The 23,404-nt window shown below is 37.9% G+C and overlaps 2 protein-coding genes across 2 annotated transcripts in view; one reads left to right on the top strand and one right to left on the bottom strand.

Annotated features, from left to right (window-relative positions):
• The first annotated feature begins 246 nt into the window (after positions 1-246).
• On the top strand, positions 247-4,766 carry myog (myogenin). The gene is made up of 4 exons (XM_033966519.2): positions 247-457; positions 835-1,277; positions 3,252-3,348; positions 4,219-4,766. Exons 1-4 carry the CDS (start codon positions 370-372, stop codon positions 4,332-4,334), a joined length of 744 nt encoding a protein of 247 aa, XP_033822410.1. The 5' UTR covers positions 247-369; the 3' UTR covers positions 4,335-4,766.
• A 7,377-nt stretch (positions 4,767-12,143) lies between these two features.
• ppfia4 (PTPRF interacting protein alpha 4) overlaps positions 12,144-23,404 on the bottom strand; it is a 93,142-nt gene continuing 81,881 nt past the window's right edge. The window contains 9 exon segments of the mRNA XM_055222195.1: positions 12,144-12,541; positions 13,752-13,844; positions 14,855-15,044; positions 15,339-15,407; positions 15,973-16,148; positions 18,854-18,951; positions 19,919-20,094; positions 21,355-21,381; positions 23,057-23,119. Coding sequence (XP_055078170.1) covers positions 13,786-13,844; positions 14,855-15,044; positions 15,339-15,407; positions 15,973-16,148; positions 18,854-18,951; positions 19,919-20,094; positions 21,355-21,381; positions 23,057-23,119 — 858 coding nt within the window. The 3' untranslated portion in view covers positions 12,144-12,541; positions 13,752-13,785.

The raw sequence follows: 23,404 nt of genomic DNA, 5'->3' as shown, positions 1-23,404 counted from the left end.
TGAAAAAGAGCAATTGTCCCTATAAACCCAAAGACAGTCCATAGTTCAACAGCTTAATATTCTAAGCTCTCCATGTAATCGTAGTGACTGACACCCACAGTGGCAGCAGCAGCCGTAAAAAGGGTCCATGCAGTGAAGTGTGTAGATGAGCCACAACAGCTAAACGCTAGCTCAGGTTTCTTCAAAAACTCAGGCTAATTTTAACCTCATGATCCTCGGGGTTTAAATGCCAGTCCAAACCATCCCGGAGCAGTTGTTCTGCTAGCGTCCCTCTACTCCACACAACATAAGGGAACATATAGCGCTGCACTAGCTTAAGCTTTTCAGGAAAATCATTTCACTATTTTTGAAAACTAAACTTTGACAATAATGGAACTTTTCGAGACCAATCCGTATTTTTTCCCTGATCAGCGATTTTACGAAGGGAATGATAATTTCTACCAGTCTAGACTTCCAGGTAGGCATGGCTCGATCTCAAACTTTTGCTGCGTTTATTGTGAAAAATGTAATTATATTGATTAAATTAAAATAGTTATTCTAAATTAACTTGAATAGATTGCCATACCAATATTATGTGCCCAGATTTAGTACATCAACTTTTTTTTCCAGTTTTGTAGAGTGATGTAAGGTGAATTTTAGCTTTAATATTTTTCGAATTTGTTTTATATAGAATTTTATGAAATTTTGAAATGATGTTCATATTTTTGCTGATTAAGCCTGAAATAACCATAAGGTTTATTGATGTAATAACCCCAAAAAAAGGTAAAAGGCGAGCTAAACGTCTATTTACACAAAGAATTGCAAAGTCAATCCTGACATCCATTCTTCTTCCAGGGGGCTACGACCAAACCGGCTTCCAGGATCGGAGCACCATGATGGGCTTGTGCGGTCCGACAGGGGTGCCCCAAGTGGTGGAGGACAAGCCATCTCCGAACAGCAGCTTGTCCCCTCACTCTGACAGCAACACACCCCATTGCCCGGGACAATGCCTTCCCTGGGCCTGTAAGCTTTGTAAGAGGAAAACCGTGACCATGGATCGGCGTCGAGCGGCGACTTTGAGAGAAAAACGCCGCTTGAAGAAAGTGAACGAGGCTTTCGATGCTTTGAAGAGGAGTACGCTGATGAACCCAAACCAGAGGCTACCCAAAGTGGAGATTTTGAGAAGTGCCATCCAGTACATCGAGAGACTGCAGGCGCTGGTGTCGTCCCTGAATCAACAAGAGAACGAGGCGGGACAGCAAGGAATACACTACAGGCAAAGTCAAGCACAGCCCCGAGTGAGTATATGACTTAGGAAATTTGACAAGTATACAATTTGGATACAACCTAGAATGAGTACGTAACTTAGGAAAGAGGACAAAAGATATAAGGATCCAATTTGACTCGTATATCATTTGGATCCAGCGAGTATAAGGCTAAGGAAAGAAGACATATATGTGTTTAGTGAGGAAATTCAACTTGTATACAATTTGGATACAACCCAGAGTGAGTATGTGGCTTAGCAAAGAGGACATAGGATGTAACGGTCCAATCTGACTCATATACAATTTGGACGCAGCCCTGAGTGAGTATAAGGCTAAGGAAATCAGACAAATAAGAGTTCAGTGAGGAGAGTTAACTTGTGATCTAGGCCCTAGCAAATAGGACATATGCTTTATGTATCCAAGGAGGCAATGGAACTTACTGTGTACAATTTGGATGCAACCTAGAGCCAGTATAGGACCTTTAAGGATCCAAAGGCTTAGTTAGGTATAGATAGTTCCTTTGCAGCCCTGATATAATTTGGATGAAGCCTAAAGACAGTATATCCCTTAGGACATAGGATATAAGGATCCAGTGAAGAAAATTGCAATGTATACAATTTGGATGCAGCCCAGACTGAGCATAGGACTTCAGAAATAAAGGTTCAGGGAAAAGGATATAGAATATGAGGATCCAATAAAACAGTTTGGATGCAGCCCAAAATGAAGGATCCTGGCATGTAGCTCTAAGTAAGGATAGGAGATAACGTACGATGTTTGAGACAAGGATATGATGTAAGGGTGCAGGAAGTAGGACACATGAGGTGACTTTTTGTAGTATTTGGATGCAACCTGTGAGAAGTACACAAGTAGTATATTAATTTGAAAATACATATGGTTCACTTTGTATTTGAACTTACTTTCTGTAAATGACATAATTAATGAAATGGATTAAATGTGTTGCCCTAGTGAGTAGGACAGAGGAACAAGGGCAGAGGAAGTAGGATACAAGGTGGCAAGGTGACTTATTATACAATGCAACAGGGATGCAGCCAAAAGCCACAATGGAAGAGATGGCAGTGGAAGAATGTGGGTTATATTTAGGTGAATGGAAAATGGTTTAACACTTGTGGGTTGATGAGGTCGATCAATTAGGGTTTGAATCTATTCTAAGAAATTACAAGCGGTTACTAGTTTTCAACCCTTAGATAGTTTTGATATAGATTTTTATAATGTACTTATGGTGGTTGTGTTTTTTTAAAAAGTTTATTTAGTCCAGATTTTGCCCTATTTTAGACCTAGATTTTGTCCTCTTCTAAATATGGTTTAGATAGTGAAATATTTACTTTACGTGAACAGCTGGCCAATATATTCTTTTCTTAATTTTAGTTGTAGTAGTAGCAGTAGTACTTGGTAGGAGATTTGTAGTAATAGTAACAGCAAATGTGATCTCTGCGTGTGGTAGTATTTGTTTAGACTGTCTAGTGCCCAAGTTTGGCCCTCCAGGGGATCTGACTTGGCCCGTGAGAGGGTTCTGAGATTTGTAATAAATATCTATTTTAATTCAATTTGGACAAAAATGACAATCGGAATGAAAGGGATCGCACAGCAGTCTAACTCCCTAAAAGTGCAATAATAAAGAATAATTAAATATCATAAATATCTTTGCAGATTGACTTTTAACATAAAAAAACGTTCATAGGTTCGTCCAGCTCTATGGGTCCAGGTAGCATAAGTAACAGCAGCTGTAGTAGTAGTAGTAGTAATAGTTGTGGTAGTAGTAGTATTACAAGCTCAATGATAGTAGTAGTAATTGTAGTAGTAGTACTATTACAAGCCCAGTGATAATAGTAATAGGAGTAGTAGTAGTATTACAAGCCTAATGATAGTAGTAGTAGTAGTAGTCCGGTAATAGTAGTAGTAGTGTTATTTCAGTGTGTTGTGGTATTTCCTCTGCATTCTGACCATGCCTCCTGTCTCCTCTTGTCTCTGTCCGTCTGTGCTGAACAGGTGTCCTCCTCGAGCGAGCCCAGCTCTGGGAGCACGTGCTGCAGTAGCCCTGAGTGGAGCAGCACCCCTGAGCAGTGCCAGAGCTACAGCAGCGAAGGTCAGACATGTGTTAGCTTTAGCATTGTTAGCACAATGTTAATATCCATCTTATTATAATCCACAGACTTAAACATTAACAACATGTAAAACTGATATATTTTTGTCCTTCATAACATTTCATACATTGTAGCAGTAGTAGCATCATCACTAGAAACAGTAGAAGTACTAGCTGGCCTATCAGTTCAAGGTTGGTGGTTCAATACCTGCAATACTACTGTGGTGTCATTGGGCAAGACACCCATCAATCTCCCAGTATCTGTGTTTACAACATCTGCATTTAAATATCTAAAAACACCTATTCATTCGCTCCATGATGGTAGTAATCAAGTGTAGCCACAGTAAGAGCTGATGGAAGTGAAACACTAACACGAATCACACACACTCACACCACATTTATACTAGACAAGTGTCCTACCTAAGGACACACCAACAGTGTGGTGGGAATCAGTACTTCAACCTTCCTTGGTGAGCGCTCTAGCCACTAGTGACAGCTGAGTTTTAGTACTACTGGAACCAGTAACAGTAAGGGAGGGTTAGGGTTAGTAATTCAGAGTGTGCAACAGAATAAGAAAGACGTTACAATCACAATACAACAAATCAAAACATAAATAATCACAAATAATCATCATTAAAAAAACATTAAAAGAGAAAAGTGCAGAATAAAAACCTTTCAGTCATTTCAGCCTTGATTTAAACACTGTCAAAGTAGAGGCCTGTCTCACATCTTCAGGACGACTGTAAACATTGTCACTACTGAACTCAAATCTCTACATAAGCTGGATTTGTTCTAACAATACATGGCGTACACTTACTTAGCTGCTTTCAATCCTTTGCTCAAGTATTTCATTTTCTTTCCTTTTCCCTGCAGATCTGCTGAGCACGGCGGACTCTCCAGACCAGGGGAACATGCGGGCGCTGTCCTCCATCGTCGAAAGCATTTCTGGGGCTGACGGATCGGTGGCTTTCGGTGACATTCCCAAGTAGAGCCTCCAACCGAGACAACCAGGCCACGGGCAGCCAACTAAACCAACAACCACACTTTTAACAGGGCTAATTTATTTATTTAAACAATTTGATGCAAAATATTAAATTATTAAGTTATTATTGAGGTTTAAATTATAATGAGGTAGTATCAGCTGCTCAGTGGTCTGACAGAAATGATAAGACATAAATTCCGATTGTACTTTTCACAACTTTTTATGCCACATTCTTGTGCTCACAAAATGGTCCATAGTTTTGAATTCATCATGGTAGTAAATTAAACTTCCATAACTTCCACTACTTCTTAACTTCCTAAACCTAACTGTGGCTTTTGTCCTCACCAAGTTGCTCCTATTAGCTTGTTGTTAGCGCCTTTCAAATTATAATGGTGAATGCGAATATAATAGGCTCTGTGCACAACAGCGGCAACCTCACTGTTAGCATCACTACTTCCTGTCCAGTTGTGTCTCTATGAGGTTTTTGCAGAATTACGCTAAAATTAATCAATATTTAAAGATCAGACAGTGGACAGGGAGCTGCGGGTGGATGTCATGTTAAAAACTACACAAGTAAAATTAATACTTCACCAGAGAACATGTCTGTGTTTAGAAAGAGAGATGTTTGTGTCTCAGTGCTAAGAATAATGCTAATTTTGAGGTATAACAAGTATTAAAACTGCGCCACAAACTTAAGTATTCTACATATTTAAAAAATCATGTAGTCTTTATTTAAATTAACAGGAATTTTAATAGATTGTTTATTTTATGTTTTCTGATTTTAATAAAAGTGACTGTTAGCTTTGAGCTAGCCAGTGTGCTTCTGTGCACAGAGCCTATTAGGGTAGCTTTAGCCAAAGTGTAGCATTAGCTAACAAAACTAGCTAGACGTTTTCAAAGGAGTAGTGCAAGGGTGACACTAGGACAAGTCAAATCTGTAGCAAAAATAAAATACAGAATCCAACACAGAAATGAACACATTTTGAAACTTTATTATTTTAATCTTATTTATTCCTCATATTTGTTATGATTTGGTGAAAAAAATATAAGTAAAATTAAACTGAAATGGGGTCGCAGCTGGGTGGTCATTTCTACATCTGACCACCCCCTAAACACGCCCCTGTAATTAGCCAATTTTAAAATAAAAAAATACTTTCAACATATTGTGTAAATAACTACTATTCTAAAGGTTAGCCTCTAGCTAGCTTTTCATTATCAACTGAATGATCAATAAAATGTAGACAAGTTTCTATTTTCATTTTTTGTCAAGTTATAAGGCAGATTCTAGGTTTATTTTCCAACTTTCCATAGAGAACATGAATGTGGCGTGATCCTCTGTTTTCTACCTAATTCTGTGGTCCAGTCTAAAAAAATCCAAGGACGTTGCATGAATAGTTCCTGGAGTGAGCAGATTCTCCTGAACCCACATTGGAGATTTTTTTCTTAATTTTTCCTTTATCCCAAATCTTTCCTTTTTTTCGTGTGTTTTTATTTTATGCTTAAAATAATTCATGAGTTTTATTTCTGGGGCCAATAATATATTATGTGTACCATGGCAGTTTTGACCAAGACCTGCTTAATTTAAAACTGGTAATTATTATTATTATTATTATTATTATTATTATTATAGTGATGTAAATACGTTCCCTTTTCTACAGAGTGGTTTGTGCCAGTTTATTTTTTAAGTTTTGTTAAATTATTTTTGACTTTTATATCTAAGATTGTTGTGTCTTTGTAGATGTTGAATTGTTGAAATGATATTTTCTGATCTTGAAATAAATAAAGACCATTTTGGATAAATTAAAAAGCCTAGGTTCTATTAGTAGTTTGAATGAAATACATTATATACACCTATTAGTAATTTATTGTATTTGTATTGCATGGGTAACACTGGTGACCCATGAAAGTGTAATGCGTAGTTACTGGGTTCATATGATACTTACGACGGAGTATAAGGGTCACTTAAATAAAAAAAAATGCGGGCGCTACAAGAAAAAAAGTCGTAGTATTATGAGAAAAAAGTAGTAGTATTACGAGAATAAACTCAAAGTCAAAGTGGAAAAATACGACGTCGTATTTTTATGAGAGTATAGGCTGCTGTGCGTGAATGAGTGACCAGTGCGTTGTGTATTATGGAGAATTTGGAGCATTTTGTTCAGATAAACTTTCAACTTGGGTTTACGCAGGATGAAATACTGTGTCTAGCCCACCATCACCACAGTATCATCAGTATAAGTACTTTTAAGGGACACTGCAATCATTTGAGTTTGTGCGTGAATAAGTGACCAGTGCGTTATGAAGAATTTGGAGCATTTTGTTCAGATATAGCAATTTCTTCCAATTCTGTATGGTTCCTCCGACGAAACAAACTCAAATGCTGGCAATGTCCCTTCAAAGTACTTATACTGATGATAGTGTGGTGATGGTGGGCTAGACACAGTATTTCATCGAGCATAAACCCCAGTTGAAAGTTTATCTGAACAAAATGCTCCAAATTCTCCATAACAACACTGTTGTGCCTTGTGATAAACTCAGGAAACAGTATAATTTTTCACAAACTGTGCAACCTTCTTTTCAGGCAGTTATCCTATTTATGGTATGTATCAGTTTATATGTAGTGTATAGTGTAGTTAAACTATTAGTATGGTTACTAAAACATACTAACTCTATTTTCCTTAGCAGCAGAGAAAACAAATGCCCAGTTATTTATAAAACAGCTTTACTTATGTCGATATAGTGTCATAAATACAGTACACTTCTTTTTAAATAGCCAAATAATAAAATCTTGATTTGTCAGCAGTTTGTTTCACACCTGGAATAAAGACACGGTACTCATAGCTGCCACATAGCACATTACACCTTTGAGACACTTTAAAAAATAACAAAAATAAGAAAATAAAAATTAAACTTGTGTACACCCATCCAGCACTTCACTAGTTCGTAATGCTGTGATCTGCTCTTCAGGAAGCGACAGGAAGCAGTCCAAATATGTCCATCCAAGATCTCCATGACAACAGATTAAAAGTGACCAGGCGAGTGGAGACATGCCCAACGAACTTCAAGGCTGCGTCCAAACCCACTCATTTAACACATACCATAGACTAAACCGGGAACGTATACTCCTTAAACTGTGTCAGCATTGTCCAAAATAGATGCAAATTAGATTTTAGCACAAAATTGGTTAAAATAATTTGACTTGATGTTCATATATAAACATCATTCGTAGAGCAGTTAGATCCACTGACCCACAGGTTGGCGATGCGATTCCAGCTCCCCCAGATGAAGACTGTCGCTCTGTCCTTGGGCAAGACACTTCACCTACCTCACCCCCAGGGTCTGTGTACACTGGTGTATGAATGTGTGAGTGAGTGAGTCCTTCTTTGATGTCAAGTGCTTTGAGTGCCTTGAAGGTGGAAAAGTGCTATTTAAAAATTTGACCATTTTGAATATCAGTTAGGCTACATGAAAGTCCTAAAGTGGGGGTCTTGAGATGACTTGGAAGATATCATTTCTAAACTGAAAACAGTATATTTTGGGGAAACTTATTAATGATGTCAATGCCCTTTTATAGTGAGGGTCCTGGGCCGTCTGCATGAAAACTTTTGGGTTGCCGGGCCTAAAAAGTGTGAGAATCCATGGCATGAAGTACATTGCACACACTTTTAATTGACTGCACGCTTTGTAGAACTTTGACAAATTAGGACGTTAACATCAGTATGAAAAAGCTGTATCTGTTTATGGAATTATGTAGCCTACGTTAAAGATGCTAATGTGCTATAGAAGAGTCATGTGTCGCTTAACCCCCATTTTCCACTAATCCATGTCCTACCACCAAAAATTTGAACCCAATACCCAATATTATAATTAGTTTTGTCAAAAGTATTGAAAATCAGATACTAATCAATACTAAAATTACAAATTAAAAATAGATTGTCATTTGAGCCTGTATCAACACTAAGAATTACATTATTTGGACAGAATGGTCTTGAATTCTGTCAGAACTAGTATAAAACCGCATTGTATAATAAAGAAAGTAGGCCTATCTATCATTTAGGGTTAAACATTTATGCAAAATATTCCTTAATATCGAAAAGTGAGCTTGAAATTTTCGTATCCTGGCAACACTAGAGTGAATTTGAATGCAGCCTTGATCAAGCACGCCTGGCACTGAAACACTGAAAGATTTCCATAGCAACCGTCCAAACAGGAAGTGACAGGAACCCGTCCAAAATGTCCGCCCGTCTCTGTGAGCAGTGATTTCATTGGCTGAAGTTGAGCAGCAGTTTACAGTTGTTTGAGAGGAGGAGGTCGGCGGAGCTACAGTGTTCACACGATTCATTCACAGTTGGAAAATAAAAAAGTCACATGGCTGGGGTTTGTTCTACTGACGCACGACTTTCCGGAATATTCTTTGTGCGTTTTCATTCACGCAGACACACTTCAGATTAAAGGATTCTCACTAGAACTATAGGCTACATAGTGTGGTACCATAGACAGCAGAGGGACAGTGGAGCAGTGAAGTTTAGCATTGGGACTTTCAAGTATATGATGGAAGATTTTTCACTATATGTAACTACACAGTAAGTTTTTTTTTTCTATTGTCACTTGACCAGTAGTAATGGGTGTATCATTACCAAAATACTGATATACAAGTATACTGACCAGTGTATTGATACTGACTGAAGCATCAAAAAATGTTGATTCTCATGCAAAAAAAACTTTAAATATAAAATCTAATTGTAATAAATTTTTAAACACATCACTGATATTTTTGTTTATCTACACATAGATCAATTTTTAGATCAGTTAAAGCTGAGGTGGAGCCATAGACTGTATAAAGAATTGGACTAAGTGAGCATGATGTCGCCCATAGCGTTCGACTCCAGTCAAATGAAGCTCATCGAGGCTAGAGCAGTTATAAGGGCCAATTTGGAGCCGAGTTCCATGGAATTCTGACCACGAGTATCATAGCAACCAAAGAGCCAATCTGGACGGAGGCTGTTGAAAGTAACAGCCCTTCCTGCTCACACCGCTGGTTTAGCACGGAGTGGGTGCTGAGCAAAGCTACTGATCAACCTTGTTGCGAATGCTAATGGGAGCGATCTCGGGGAAAGAAGGTGCCTGATTTGTCTGTTGTTAATGTATCATAGAAGATCATGTACATTTGGTTAATACGAATATTTTAAGACTAAAATGACAAGTCTCACAGCAGCAGTTACAGCGAGAGAGGCGAATTGGAGCCAGAGCTGATGGAGCCGGAAGAGAGCCCATGCTCACTTCCTATTTGGAAGATGGTGGCTAGCAGATTAGCTATGTCCATTTATATATACAGTCCATGGGTGCAAAGATAATGATAAATGTCAAGGTTAAATTTGTTATAGCAGAAAAATTTCAATGCATTTTAATACAAAGCTCATTGTTATTGGTATCGGATCAATATCGCAATACTTGTTTGGTACTGCCCATCACTTTTGGCCAGGTCATAGATAAGAATAGGTTCTAAATCAACAGATAAATATCCATATATTTTTAACATACTACCTTTGGGCAAGACACTTCAAAAACCTCACCTATGTAAGGATGTGATGTTTGAGTGGGAAATGCATTGTTCGTTGGAGGGAGCTGTATGTGCAACTTGGCAGCCACATCTCTGTCAATCGGTCCCAGGGCAGCGGAGATCACAGAAAACCAATATATATCCAAATATATAAAAGATTTTTGTCCAGCGCACTATTCCTCTGCGGTCTATGTTTGGTACAGAAGGCGTGAGAGGCAGAGAGAAGGAGAGGTAATGGCTACATAGTGTTAAAACAGGAAGAAAAGAGAGAGAGATAGAGAGATTCAGAGGCAAAGAGGAAGAGAAGAAAGTCTCAAATTGGACCCATGAACCTGTGAAGAGTCCTCCCACCATTTTACACCACAGCAAAGACACAGTCAGAGAAAGCAAGAGAGAAGAACAGTCACTATCAATACAGGGCATCAGGGTTCATACAGCAATAGTATATCATTTTCCATAGATATTTCCAATATATATATTTATATATAATATTTCTATAAAAAACATAAGTCATCCATTTTATGTACAGACAGTAAAGGAGTAATACCTTGCATAACCGGTCGAGGGCGATGTGCAGTGGGCTCTGAAAGTGTTCAGGTCCAAACCACTTCTGGTCACATGTTCAATTTCCGACCAATCAGAGAGGAGCAGGAAGTGTAGACAGGCTGGTTTGGACTTATTGGGGTGCGTCCCATTTCTGTTCACTTGGCTCCTCAAAATCTCAAATCCTTAATTTTTAACTGTAAATCACGGACACAAAGGAGAGGGAGTCACTGAAGCTCAACAATGGGCAAGGATTTATGGTTTTGGAAGTAAAATTCATAATGTTTACTACAGCGTTTTTGAAAAATGAAATATTAAGTATTTCATGGAGGCTAATCTGTGATGGGCCAAGTCAGGACTATGTTTATAATTTCATTTAACAGGAACTTCTGAAACTTTATAAAGAGCAAAGCTGTACATATTTTTGCTATATTTTGCTTTTTTAAGTTTTGTTTTCTGTCATTCCTTTAAAACCTAAACCTTAATTATTTATTTTGTATTGGCCCAAACAGTAGTCGCTTTTCAAGGCTTCACATTTGTTGATTTAACCCACAGAAAATCAAACAATGAAACATGAATGTCATAATTTCTTGAAAAGTCAAAAAATGAATGAGAAGATTACTCCCAGAATAAAGTGTCCTGTTCACTTTTAAACTCCACTGTCTCTGGCTCCTTGGTGGGCGGGTGATTGACAGCTGAGTGGTCGAGAAGTTAAGGCTTTGAGAAGACAAGCAAACAGAAATGGGACACACCCTTTTGTTTCCTAAAACTTCAGGACCCTTCTTCAGATGGTTATCTCCTGAAAAGGCTGAGTCCTGAGACGATGACATAATATTTGATTTTTGATGACTAAACTACACTTGTACAAACAGTGTGCTTTCTCTGGTATTGTCAAGCGTGGCATTTTCAGTGAGAGAGTTCACCTTACTTTTTCATAGCTGTTAGATCACAAGCTATGTATTTATTAAGTATAGATTAAAAAATAAATACAAAATCTTAAATACTTATGATTACAGGCTTGGTTTAACTTTGACTTCCATCTGAACGTTTAATACAAGATCACATGACTGTACAAGTCTAAGGACTGACCCCACAAAAACGGAAAAAGAGTTTCTGGTTGTTTTAATTCCCAAAAATTGAATATATTTCAAGGACCAGCAAAATTGTTAGTTTAGTAGTTTAATAATTTGGTGTCACACATGCAATTTAATAATCTGGTAACAAACATTTATACTCACACCTGCTTCTGTTTTTAATGCTTAAATGGACTTATTTATTTTGTCTTTGTTTGTATTATATTTTGAACAGGGCGTCCATGAACAAGAGACTGCTCTCATTGGGCTCTCCCTGTATAAATAAAAATAAATGAAAATCTATTTGAATTCATACAATGTTTTTTTTTTCTAGCATCTTGGCTAACTACAATATACTTTCTCCAGACAATAGGTCAGAGACAATGGGTTAGAAACAAGTTTTTTACACCCCACAAAAACTAGCCATCAAACTGACTCCCACCATCATTTTTTAAAGGTAAAAAGGTTACTTAGTTCTGCCTTTGAGTTTAGTTTACTATCGTTAAAATGCTACCTCAAATTTATCTACTTAGCTATATCGTAAGAAGAAAAAAATATTTGCCAACAATATTTCTAGGCTGCAAACACAAATTTTGAGTTATTTTAAGCAATTTGATCCATATTTGTTCAGATTTTTGGGAATGGAAGAGGCTTTAAGCAGCAGATAACACTGATTTGTCCAAAAAAGGATCCTGGAGTTTTGATAAACAACCTTCAAGATGTCTAAAAAACAGGAATTGAACCCACAGCCGAGATAGGATCTGGGACATAATCACAACACCACAACACTGAGGCGACTGGGGGCACTGGGGTCAAACGAACTGTACATGGGAGCGCAGCCGGCCAGCACTCGCAAAAGGTTGGAGTTCAAAGGTTAGCCGCGGTATTGCACGTGTCCGGTCGAGAGGTGAAAGGTCAATGGGAGGAGGAGGGGCCCGGGCGTGAGGAGGACCGCCCCCGGGGACCCCCAAAAAACCTCGGATTTGGCATGTCACTCTCAGAAGGCCGCAAGCATGTGTCCGTACAGGTAATGACAATGCACTGCAGAGAGGCACAGTGGAGATTTGTATTATTGGAGCAGTCAAATAAAACTATGTATCAGAGAATGGACATATTATAGGTATAGTATGTAACTTTCTGGAGAAGGCATATCGCCGGCATAAATCCATGGAAATAGAAAGTTAAAACCATACTCGGGAACATTCTCCACAGAGATAGAAGAGTTTACTGCCATACTCTGTGTTGTAATCATCTGATATTTTGTGTTTACCTCAGAGTTGACACTTTTTGTTGTTCTTGTAGCTATTTATGTGTTGTCTGTGTAATTTCTCAGTTGTCCAGGTCTGATCCATAACAAAAGATGAAATTAAATCTGTCAGCTGGACAAATCGCTGTAAGAGTGAAGATGTTTCGCTGCTCATCCAAGCCGCTTCTTCAGTTCTGGTCGGTGAGACATAATCTCTGTCATCGATACACAACTCTATCCTCAGACCAAAAACAAACAGGAACAATGAGAACAATAGCCATTACAGGTTGAATAGGATCGTTAAGGCTGAAACTGGAGACAATAGCTGTTTACAGTTTCAGTGTAGTTAGCTCCTCCCTTCAGATAGATATAAGTGTGCACCAATAATCTGACCAGAACTGAAGAAGCAACTTGGATGAGCAGCAAAATGTCTTAACTCTTACAATGATTTGTCGAGTTGACAGATTTAATTTCGTCTTTTGCTATGTTAATGTGTTGTTTTTAATGTAACTCCTTTTGTATGTGATACTTGGTTGTTATGCTGACAAGCGGATGTGAAGATTGAATTCATCAGTCATTGGGTCAGTTTGGTTTTCTTACACCACAGCGCTACAGTACTATAGAATAAAATCCATCCCAAAGGCTAAAAAAGAGACACATTTGTAGAGATGCAAGTCTAACTTTGCTCATTGTAAGGACAAATGTTTCTCTGTATTTTTCAGTGCACTCAAAACATCCAAACTGAAAAAAGATGTTTCTTGTTTATTCCCATTTTTGATTAAAAAGTTACAAGGTGTGGCTTTAAATAAAACAGGTGAAGTATCTTGCACGAAAAAGGCTGTTATGAACATATTCTACAAGAAAAAACTCCTCAGAGGAATATGTATGTGCACAGAACACACAACTCATGAGTTAATGTAAATAATTGGCTGATCTCAATTACGCACTAATCCTTGAATGTAATTGCGAGTAATAATATTTGGGGGTTTTGTTCTGTTAGCTTACCTGTTAGCATTAGCGCTCCTGTTAGTTAGCAGAGTTAGCATGAGTAGGTCCTCACCGCCGAGGGGTCAAGTCTCGGAGGAGCTGGAGGCGGGGCTTAAAGAGAGAGAGGTGGGCGGGGAGAACAAACAAGAACACACCATGCAGTAAATTAAGTACAAAAACAAAAATCAAACCACGACATGCTAGTTTGGTTAGTATGTTTTAGTGTGTTTGAGCATACTTTGGTCCGTACCTGGCAGCTTCAGTTATTGCTTCGGCATACACCAGGATTAAACCATGATTTAAACAAGACTATGCATGATCTACCAATTATGACCCAGGACTTAACCAGGAATAAGCCAGCACTAAGTCACTGCTAAACCAGGTCTTTGGTAGCTGTTTGTTGTGCATATTGTTGTGTGTGTTAAAATAAACCAATAAACTAAACTTATATATACCTGGATTTAACCAACGGTAAACCAGGACCGATCTAAAACTAAAACATGTCTGAACCAGGACTAAATCAGGACTACACCAGACCTAAACCAGGACTAAGCATGGCCTTTTTTACCTTCAGGCTACAGCTGTTTCTTGTGCATATTGACCTTTACCCAGTGCTAAACCAGGGCTAAACTAAACCCAAAACATGCCTAAACCAGGTCTAAACCAGGACTAAACCAGGACTAAACCACAACTAAACCAGGACTAAACCAGGTCTAAACTAGGATTGAACTAGGACTAAACAAGAATTAAACCAGAACTAAACCAGGACTAAACCAGGTCTAAACCAGGTCTAAACCAGGACTAAACCAGGACTAAACCAGGTCTAAACTAGGATTGAACTAGGACTAAACAAGAATTAAACCAGAACTAAACCAGGACTAAACCAGGACCAAACCACAACTAAACCAGGACTAAACCAGGTCTAAACTAGGATTGAACTAGGACTAAACAAGAATTAAACCAGAACTAAACCAGGACTAAACCAGGACTAAACCAGGACTAAACCAGGTCTAAACCAGGACTAAACCAGGACTAAACCAGGACTAAACCAGGACTAAACCAGGACTAAACCAGGACTAAACCAGGACTAATCCAGACCTAAACCAGTTCTTTGGTCTTACCTTCAGGCTGCAGCTGTTTCTTGTGCATATGCAGGTTCACATTGGGGGGCATTGACATGGAGGGCATTCTGAACCCAGCAGGTAGAGTCTCCATGGATCCAGCCATCATTCCCAGACCGGAGCCCCCCTCACGCGCCCGGAATCGCTTACGCCATGAGGGGGAGCGCCGGAATGACTTATCATCTCCCGACTGAGGAGGGAGAGAAAAGAAACAGAATATGTGGATGTTTATGATGGTATTTAATTTTTGACAGATACAACTGGGGATAAATGTGTCCAACCTAGATCAAGACTGAGACAAAACTAAAGGAAAGTAGACAAGTTGAATTCAGGACTGAACAAGGACTAAGTTAAGATTAAACCTGGTTTAAACAAGTATTAAACCAAGACTAAACCAGGGATATACCCAGACTAAACTAGAAGTATACCAAAACCAGTGATATGGCGATGAAACACAGATACATTAATAATCTTGAGTGACTACCTCCTCAAGGCGGCGGTCTGTACCCAGGGCCAGTAAGTTGTTGAACTCTCTTTCAAGAACCTGACGAGCCTGAGTGTAATGGAGAGGAAACCATTCAGTTAATATTGTGTGCATACATGCATTTTGGCTGACAAAAAGTAGTAGTGGTAGTGGTAGTACTTGACATGATATGTAAAAAAACTACTAATATCTGACGTGAGTGATCAGAGAGACCATGGTTAAAACGAAATGAGAAGATTTTGCTATTTACATGTCATTTTAATAGTCTTAAAACTCAAAAATAATAATCATGTTTAGTGTAACCTCTGCCAGTGATATTAGTGGTATTACTGGTATGATATTAGTGGTATTACTTGTGTATTCTACATAAGTAACTTCAGTATTAATGTCAGACTGCTGTTGTATTCATTTATTTATTTGGTTTATTTAAGAGAGGCAGTGTATATATTTATCAATATTTCTGTAAATGTACCTGTTTTAGCCAGAGAGGCTATATGTAGTGCCTGGACTAGTAGTAGTACTAGAATTAGTAGTAGTATCTGTGTATTCTACAAGGATATCTGCAGTATTAGCACCAGACTGTAGTACTAGTAGTAATAGTAGTAGCAGTGGTAGTAGTGTTTGTATGTAGTACCTGTGTGTTCTGCATGGGTATCTGCAGTATCAAAGCCAGCCCGCTGTAGTCGAAGGTCTCGTCCAGGGCCAGTAGAGCTCCGTGGACTCCACTCTCCAGGAGGTTTCCGCTGTACTCCCTCAGACCGATGGACTGCACCCAGTGGATCACCTGCTCATTGGTCCACACCAGCACGTCTAAAGGGCACAGATATATCCAGGTTAGATTTAAGGCTCTACCAGTGTGTTTCATCTACTATTAAGGAAAATAACATAATAAATAATATAATAAACTAAGCAGACTGATTCCTTGCTCTGACTATTACAGAGAACAACTTTTACGATACAAAAACAAACGATAGATGTTTTTTTAATTTTAAAGGCACTGTACCTATTTTTTCTGTCTTTAAAATGAAAAAGTTCTGTTTTTTTATATTTTGTATTGTTTTAAGTTATTCCTCACTTTCTTTGCATCCCAATTATTCACTGCAATGAGTTTACAGTTGCTTTTCACAACTTTCAGATGTCAGAGTGGAGTTTTACTGTAATGCTCAAACCAACAATGCTAACAGCGCACTTTCTGGATCACAGAGGATAAAAACACTATGATTAGATGCAGAGAGCACACAACCATCTAATTTTAACCATAAGATCTGCTTTTATACTTTGTAATGGACAAAAGAAATTTAAATGTATTACATGAAAGAATTGGGTACCGCATCTTTATATATATATATATATATATATATATATATATATATATATATATATATATATATATATATATATATATATATATATATATATATATATATATACACACACACATATATATATATATATATATACACACACATATATATATATATATATATATATATATATATATATATATATATATATATATAAATATATATATATACGATTTAATTAATTCAACATTAATTATTACTGTACAAGTGCTAAAACCAGTATTAAACTGGGCTCAAACTTGGACTAAACAATGTCTAGTAGCATCAAAAGAATCTGCAGACCCCTAACAGGCTGCGCACCACATTTTGAGAACCGCTGCTCTAGATAAAGAGATTATATCCATATCGTGTCAGACTTATGGCACACTCCTTTGTCCATTTAAAGTGCAGCTGCCCGGGCTTTGGGACAGGGGGGGCACGGGGGGCAACACATTAGGTCTGTGATGGTCCAGAACAGCTGAAGGCAACAGCAAAACCAGCTTCAAACTCAAGGTCAACAGGGCAATCCGCTCTATACAAGCGTGTGTGCACAGCCTTGGTATGCACGGCTTACCATCATACAATTTTAGGCCTTTTTTCATTTGGCGCAGTGACAGCTCCAACCGCAGCTGTCCACGAGCTTAAGGCTAATTGACACAGCAGTAGAACAGGGAGGAGGTAGCACACATAAGGAAGATATGTTTAAGTGTATGGGCAATATAGAACAACAGACCACTTTTATCGTTCAAATACTTACTTACTTATTTGGATACTAATACTATCCAAATTATTTTACAGTAATTTTGATAGCCCAGTATTTTTTTTCTCCCATGGTTGATGCTCATAGACTGTATATATAAATGAACATAGCTAATATGCAAGCCAAATGGGAAGTGGACATGGGCGTGCTTCTGACTCCATCACTTTCAAAAATATTCACTTTCTATTGAAAAACTGTGGCCCCCGTCTCTGCAACTGCTGCTGTCAGACCCGTCATTTTCGTCTTAAAATGTTCTACTCTGTGTCTTGGTATTTTTTATTTTGTTATTGTGTCCGTAAATCAAAATATGAACATTAATAACAGACAACAGCGCCTTCTTTCCCAGAGATATGCCCATAGAACTACAAGCCTTAATGAGCTCAACGCTATAAGGGACGTCACACTCCCTTAGTCCACTTCTTTATACAGTCTATGTTGATGCTTTTTTATTAAAATCTAGAAAAGCCCATGGCCAATAAGCTCTATAAGCTCTCTAAAAATATTCTGTTGGTAAAAATTTTTCTTGGAAGGGAGACCGCTGGGAATACCAAGTGCTGCAGTGGGTAACCGTGGCTCTTACGTTGAGTTCTTAGGTAAAACACTCCACACACCTTGCCTAATATGAATGTGAGTGAGTGTCGGTGGTTGGAGGGACCGATGGTGCAGATGGGCAGTCTTGCGTCCGTAATATCAGTTTGTCAAACTTCTACCATTAATTTTGACTTTTAACTTTTAACACACTTCCAAACATTACATCAAAATTGATCTTAAAGAAAACCTTAAACTAAACTTCGATTATACTAGGACCAAACCGAGTCTACACCACGACTAAACTGGGCTCAAACCAGGACTAAACCTGGAACGCACAAGACTGCCACAGAGATACTATACTAACAATACTCCATCTCAAAATCACTAACCACTCCTTTGAAGACAGTGAGATACAGACCTTAGCCAAAGAAAAGAAATGGTTTGAGAGGGATGTTAAAGAAGCGATTTTTGTTCGGAAAGACCATCCTTCCTTGAACGGGAATGGCCTTAGACATCATCTTTCCCCCATCTATAACTCCATCCTCAGACCCAAAGCAAAACAAAAAAAATCAAGAGAACAATAAGGCTAGCCAAGATGTTAATATGTGTGAAATGCTCATTGAGTTTCAGTGTAAGCTCCTCCCTTCAGATAGATATAAGACAGTGTCAATCTGACCAGAACTAAAGAAGGGACTTGGATGAGCAGCAATACGTCTTCACTCCTACAACTTTTTGTTCAGTTGACAGATTTTATTTTTCTTTTGCGATGGATCAGTCCTGGACAACTGAGATATACTAAGATGAGACAATAGTGAGCCTTTCTGTTTAAGCTAAAACTGTTCAGTGTAAACATAGTAAATGTGACAATTTGTAGTGTTTACCCTTCATGTCATGATGAGCGTCTTCTCGTCTCCGGTCCAGGTCTTTTCGGTCATAGTTGAGTCTCTTCAGGCACATGATCCCGTACTGCAGACTCGCCCTGTACACACAAGAAACTTAAGTTGTATGTAAATTTACAACATAAGATAAATGCTACAGGTGAAAAGTCAAAGGTGTGTGTCGGCAAAGGTAAATACTGTAATGATCTGATATTTTGTGTTTCAGAGTTGACACCCTTGTTGTTCTTCTAACGGTTTATGTGTTGTTGTTTATGTAACTGCTTTTGTATGTGACACTTGGTTGCTATGCGGACAAGTTGATGTGAAGACTCTATTGGTCGGTTTCTGGTCTGTTTTGGAGACTGGCTGTAGTGAGTTGAGACTGCTGTTGTTTTGTTTTTCTTTTGGCATGAGTTATGGTCTACAGTGGCCATTGTGTTCAGAAAATAAACAACAAGAGGAAATTTGCTTTGTTTCCTTACACTAGAACGCTATAATATCAAGATCCTACTTTTAACTGTTTTGGTGAATATGACTGACTTCAGATTATAATTGTAAAAGATTCAAGAGCATCCCACAGCTCACGATCTGGCCTCTCAAGCCTGTGTAGGTTTAAATTATTTTTTCATTTTTCTAGAGATGGCCTAGCCCTGATTGGCTGATCGATCATACCCCTGCCCTGACTACACTTCTATCATTATATAGTATTAAAAAAATGCTCACGTTTTTATACAGCTCTTTTCCACCTTCAAGGCACTCAAAGCACTTTCATCACATCAAGGAACCACTCACCCATTCACACACATTCATACACCAGTGTACACAAACACTGGGAGTGGGGCGGTTAAGTGTCTTGCCCACAGACACAACAGCATTCATTTGTGGGATGTGGATGTGACCGCTCAACCGATGATGTTTACGACGAGAATGGGATTTGAACCATCGACCTTTGGATCAGTGGACAAACACTCCAACTGAGCTACTGTGGTCCGAAATACATCTTAATCTTAAAGAAAATAACTAATAACTAAACTAAACTAAAGTGACAGCTCCTGATCCTTTGCTGACCTGTGGAAGCTGTCGACCATCTTGAGGTGGCTCCGCAGGTCTTTCTTGGTGAGATGGTCCAACATTCGAGCATCGACTAAACACTCCATGAAGTAGGACCTGTACTGAGGCAGGCCCAGACTCGGCAACCACTCATTACCAATCCACTCGTGATTCATGTCTCCGTACGCCAATGTCTGAAACAGATCAATTAAAATACGGTAAAAAACCAGGAAGTGAAACCCAGATCTCCAAATAATCTTGATATTTTTATGGATTCATGATCATTCAGTCTTTAAGAATATGCTAAAACAATCCTGTAAATATCATTAAGGATTAAGGATTAAGTATCTAACAAAATGAAATGTGAAAGCACTGTCAAATGAACCTTTAGAGTGCGTTCAGACCTGTCCTTGTTTGGTCTTTGTTTGAGTCTAGTTTGAGTTTAGATCTAGATTTGGTTTGTCCCTCGCAAAATTAAGAATTTTACCTAACATCAGTGCCTCAGATCAGTTTTGTTGATTTTTTTGCTGTCTACATTCCCAGTGGATCTTTGATGAGCACTCACTTTTTCTAAATTACTAGATTTGGTTTGGTCCTGTTGTAGTACTAGCTAAGTCCTGGTCCAATCCAGGTTTAGTTGGTTTAGTTCTGAGTTTAGTCCCTTTAAGTCCATATTTTGAATTCTGAATGCATCCTAAAATTAATAAACATTACTTTGTTCCTACACTGAAACGTCTTATTTTTTACATTTTCAGTCAGCTCTTTTTGCCGCTTTTTAAAAAACAATTTTCAGTATAGATGATTTATTTAGTATATTATATTTGCCTATCTTCAAACAACAATTACAGGCAAAAAATAGTCGGCCATAGAACTGTAAATTGACCATTTTTTTGTTATCTGTTTTTATTGGGATTATAAGTATTTATCCAGGCTCAAAACGGTTGTTTATCTGTGCATATGACTGAAGGGTTTTCATTCTGCCTCTTCTTTTTTAATGTAAATTTATGATGATTAGTTAAGTTTTGATTTGTTGTATTGTGACTTTATTTTCTTTCTTATTCAGTAAAGCACTTTGAATTACTTTGCATACCAATTCTGCTATACAAATAACCTGGCCTTGTCTTGCTTTGCCTGCCTTATTTGGGCTACTGCAGAAAGGAGAAAGCATGGAATAAGTTTATACCAGACATTATTCTGTCTAATTTACAAGTACTTTTCTTGTCTTGTCACTGCACTTTAGGACAAATATATGGTCCAAACTTTTAGTATTTCAACAACCCCATTAAGTTGACTAATGCACAGGAAGTGTCTTTAATCAACCAAGAATTTTGATTGATGGGTTGATGACAGTTTTTATCGGCCACAACAAGTCAAATATCAGTACTGGCTGATTTTTAAAAAATCCCTATATGTGATCTAACAGTAAAGAGATGTGCCCAGAATAGCAGACCCACCTGTGCCCAGCTGCCCTCCTCATTCTCCTGAGCAGCAGAATGGAGAGAACAGGGTTAGAAAAAACATGCAGATTCATGCTAGTTTCTTTCATATTAACAATACAAGAAAACAACAAAGTATTAGCAATAAATACCAGTAACAAAGTTTACATGTACCACTAATTGTTTCTATGTTGTTACTAAAGTCCTATATTACACATAATGGATTCTTGTGAGCTTTAAGCCATGTTATAATGTTGTTAGCTCCTCAAAAACATACCTAGAGTGGGGTTTTGTTTCATTCACATGTTTGACTAATCCTTTATTATTAGTCTGTAAAACCTCCAAAGCTCCAAAGCTCAGCTCCACCTTGTGATGTCACGTAGTGGTTAGTAGAGATTGGCAATTTCAGGGCTGAAATCATCCAAATGATTCTAGTGAAGGTTTATGGAGTTTAAAAATACAATGGAGCTCTTTCTGTATTACCACATAACATCACAAAGTGGAACAGGGTGTTTTCTGTTTGAGAGAAAACCTGATACTAAATATACAGGATTTGTGTTAAACATGTGTGAATAAAACAAAACACAACTCCAGGTCTGTTTGTGACAAGGAAACAACATGTTACATAGACCAGAAATAGTGTAATATGAGCCCTTTAAGGTTTTACGCTTCACTTTGAGCTTTTTGCAAGTATTTTCCAATATGTTTTTTAAAGTACAAATTCCACATAAACAAACTGAAACTAAACTGAAAGTGTTCAAGAAAAATGCAATTGAAAATGAAAAATAAATTTGGCTTTATAAAGCTGATCACAACCTTCAGATGGCCAGACAACTAGAGATAAATCTGTATATAAACCTATAGAACAAGACAGTTATGGTAAATTAATTCAAAATCAGATAATAGTACCAACAGATAGGAACATATTAGTGAAGTAGTATTTGGATAAGATTAGCACAGAGATTTAATCATTTCTGTCCCAACCAGCCAATAAAATATGACATAAAATACCAAATTAAAGGGCCCATATTAAGCTATTTTCTGATCTATGTTACAATGTTGTCATCAAAAACATATCTGGAGTTGTGTTTTGTTTTGTTCACACATGTTTAACACACAAACCCTGCATATTTAGGCCTAGCTCTTCTCTCAAACAGAAAACACTTTGTTCCAACTAGTGATGTCATGTGGTAATACAGGAAGTGCTCCACTGTGTTTTTAAACTCCACACACCTTCACTAGAAAAAATGTGATTATTTCAGACCTGGAATTGAAAATCTCTACTGAACTAAAGGTAAAAGGAGCTGTTAACTTGACTTTATGACATCACAAGGTGAAACAGAGCATTTTGAGCTTTGGAGATGTTACAGACTAATAATAAACTGTTAGTCAAACATGTGTGAATGAAACAAAACACAACTTCAGGTATGTTTTTGAGGAGGCAACAATATTATACATTAACATTACTTAAACCTCACAAGAGTCGACTTTGCGTAATATAGGGCCTTTAAATGCTTTTCATTACAGAACATAGCAGCTTCAATACACAATAATTAGTAAGTCATTGCACATTAGTAATAGAAGTAATAAGAATGCATGAGTGATATAAAGGAGGGTGTTTCCCGGGACATATTTAGTGTGCAGTGCAGGACCGTGCCCGTGCAGCAGGGGGCAGTGTTTCCGTGTGGTACAGAGAGGGGGTGTCCCAGATGGTACTGACCGCTTTAGTGTTTGACGCCAGGTTCTCCATCTCCTCATGAGTCACCCACACATTTCCGGACGACTGCAATAACAACAGGGGAGAGTGCGCAAAAACACCAAAAGTATTTTCACTTAGGTTCCAAAACGTCCCATGATGCAACAGTGAGGAGGGGAGAAGGGAGGGGGGTTTGCAGGCTAAATATGGTAACACTGACATGCAATTTACAGTGCTATACACAAATATTGGCACCCTTAATGCACTGTGTATACACAGTTTGATGATATTTTCAGGGGCCTATATAACTCTACAGGAGATTAAGCTTTTGGCTCCTTTCAGTTATATAATATTTTTTGTTTTTGTTTCATG

This window comes from Periophthalmus magnuspinnatus, chromosome 5 (assembly GCF_009829125.3).
Source record: "Periophthalmus magnuspinnatus isolate fPerMag1 chromosome 5, fPerMag1.2.pri, whole genome shotgun sequence".
Classification (NCBI taxonomy): domain Eukaryota; kingdom Metazoa; phylum Chordata; class Actinopteri; order Gobiiformes; family Gobiidae; genus Periophthalmus; species Periophthalmus magnuspinnatus.
The sequence above is the reverse complement of the archived record's forward strand: the minus strand, read 5'-3'. Positions and strand labels throughout refer to the sequence as shown.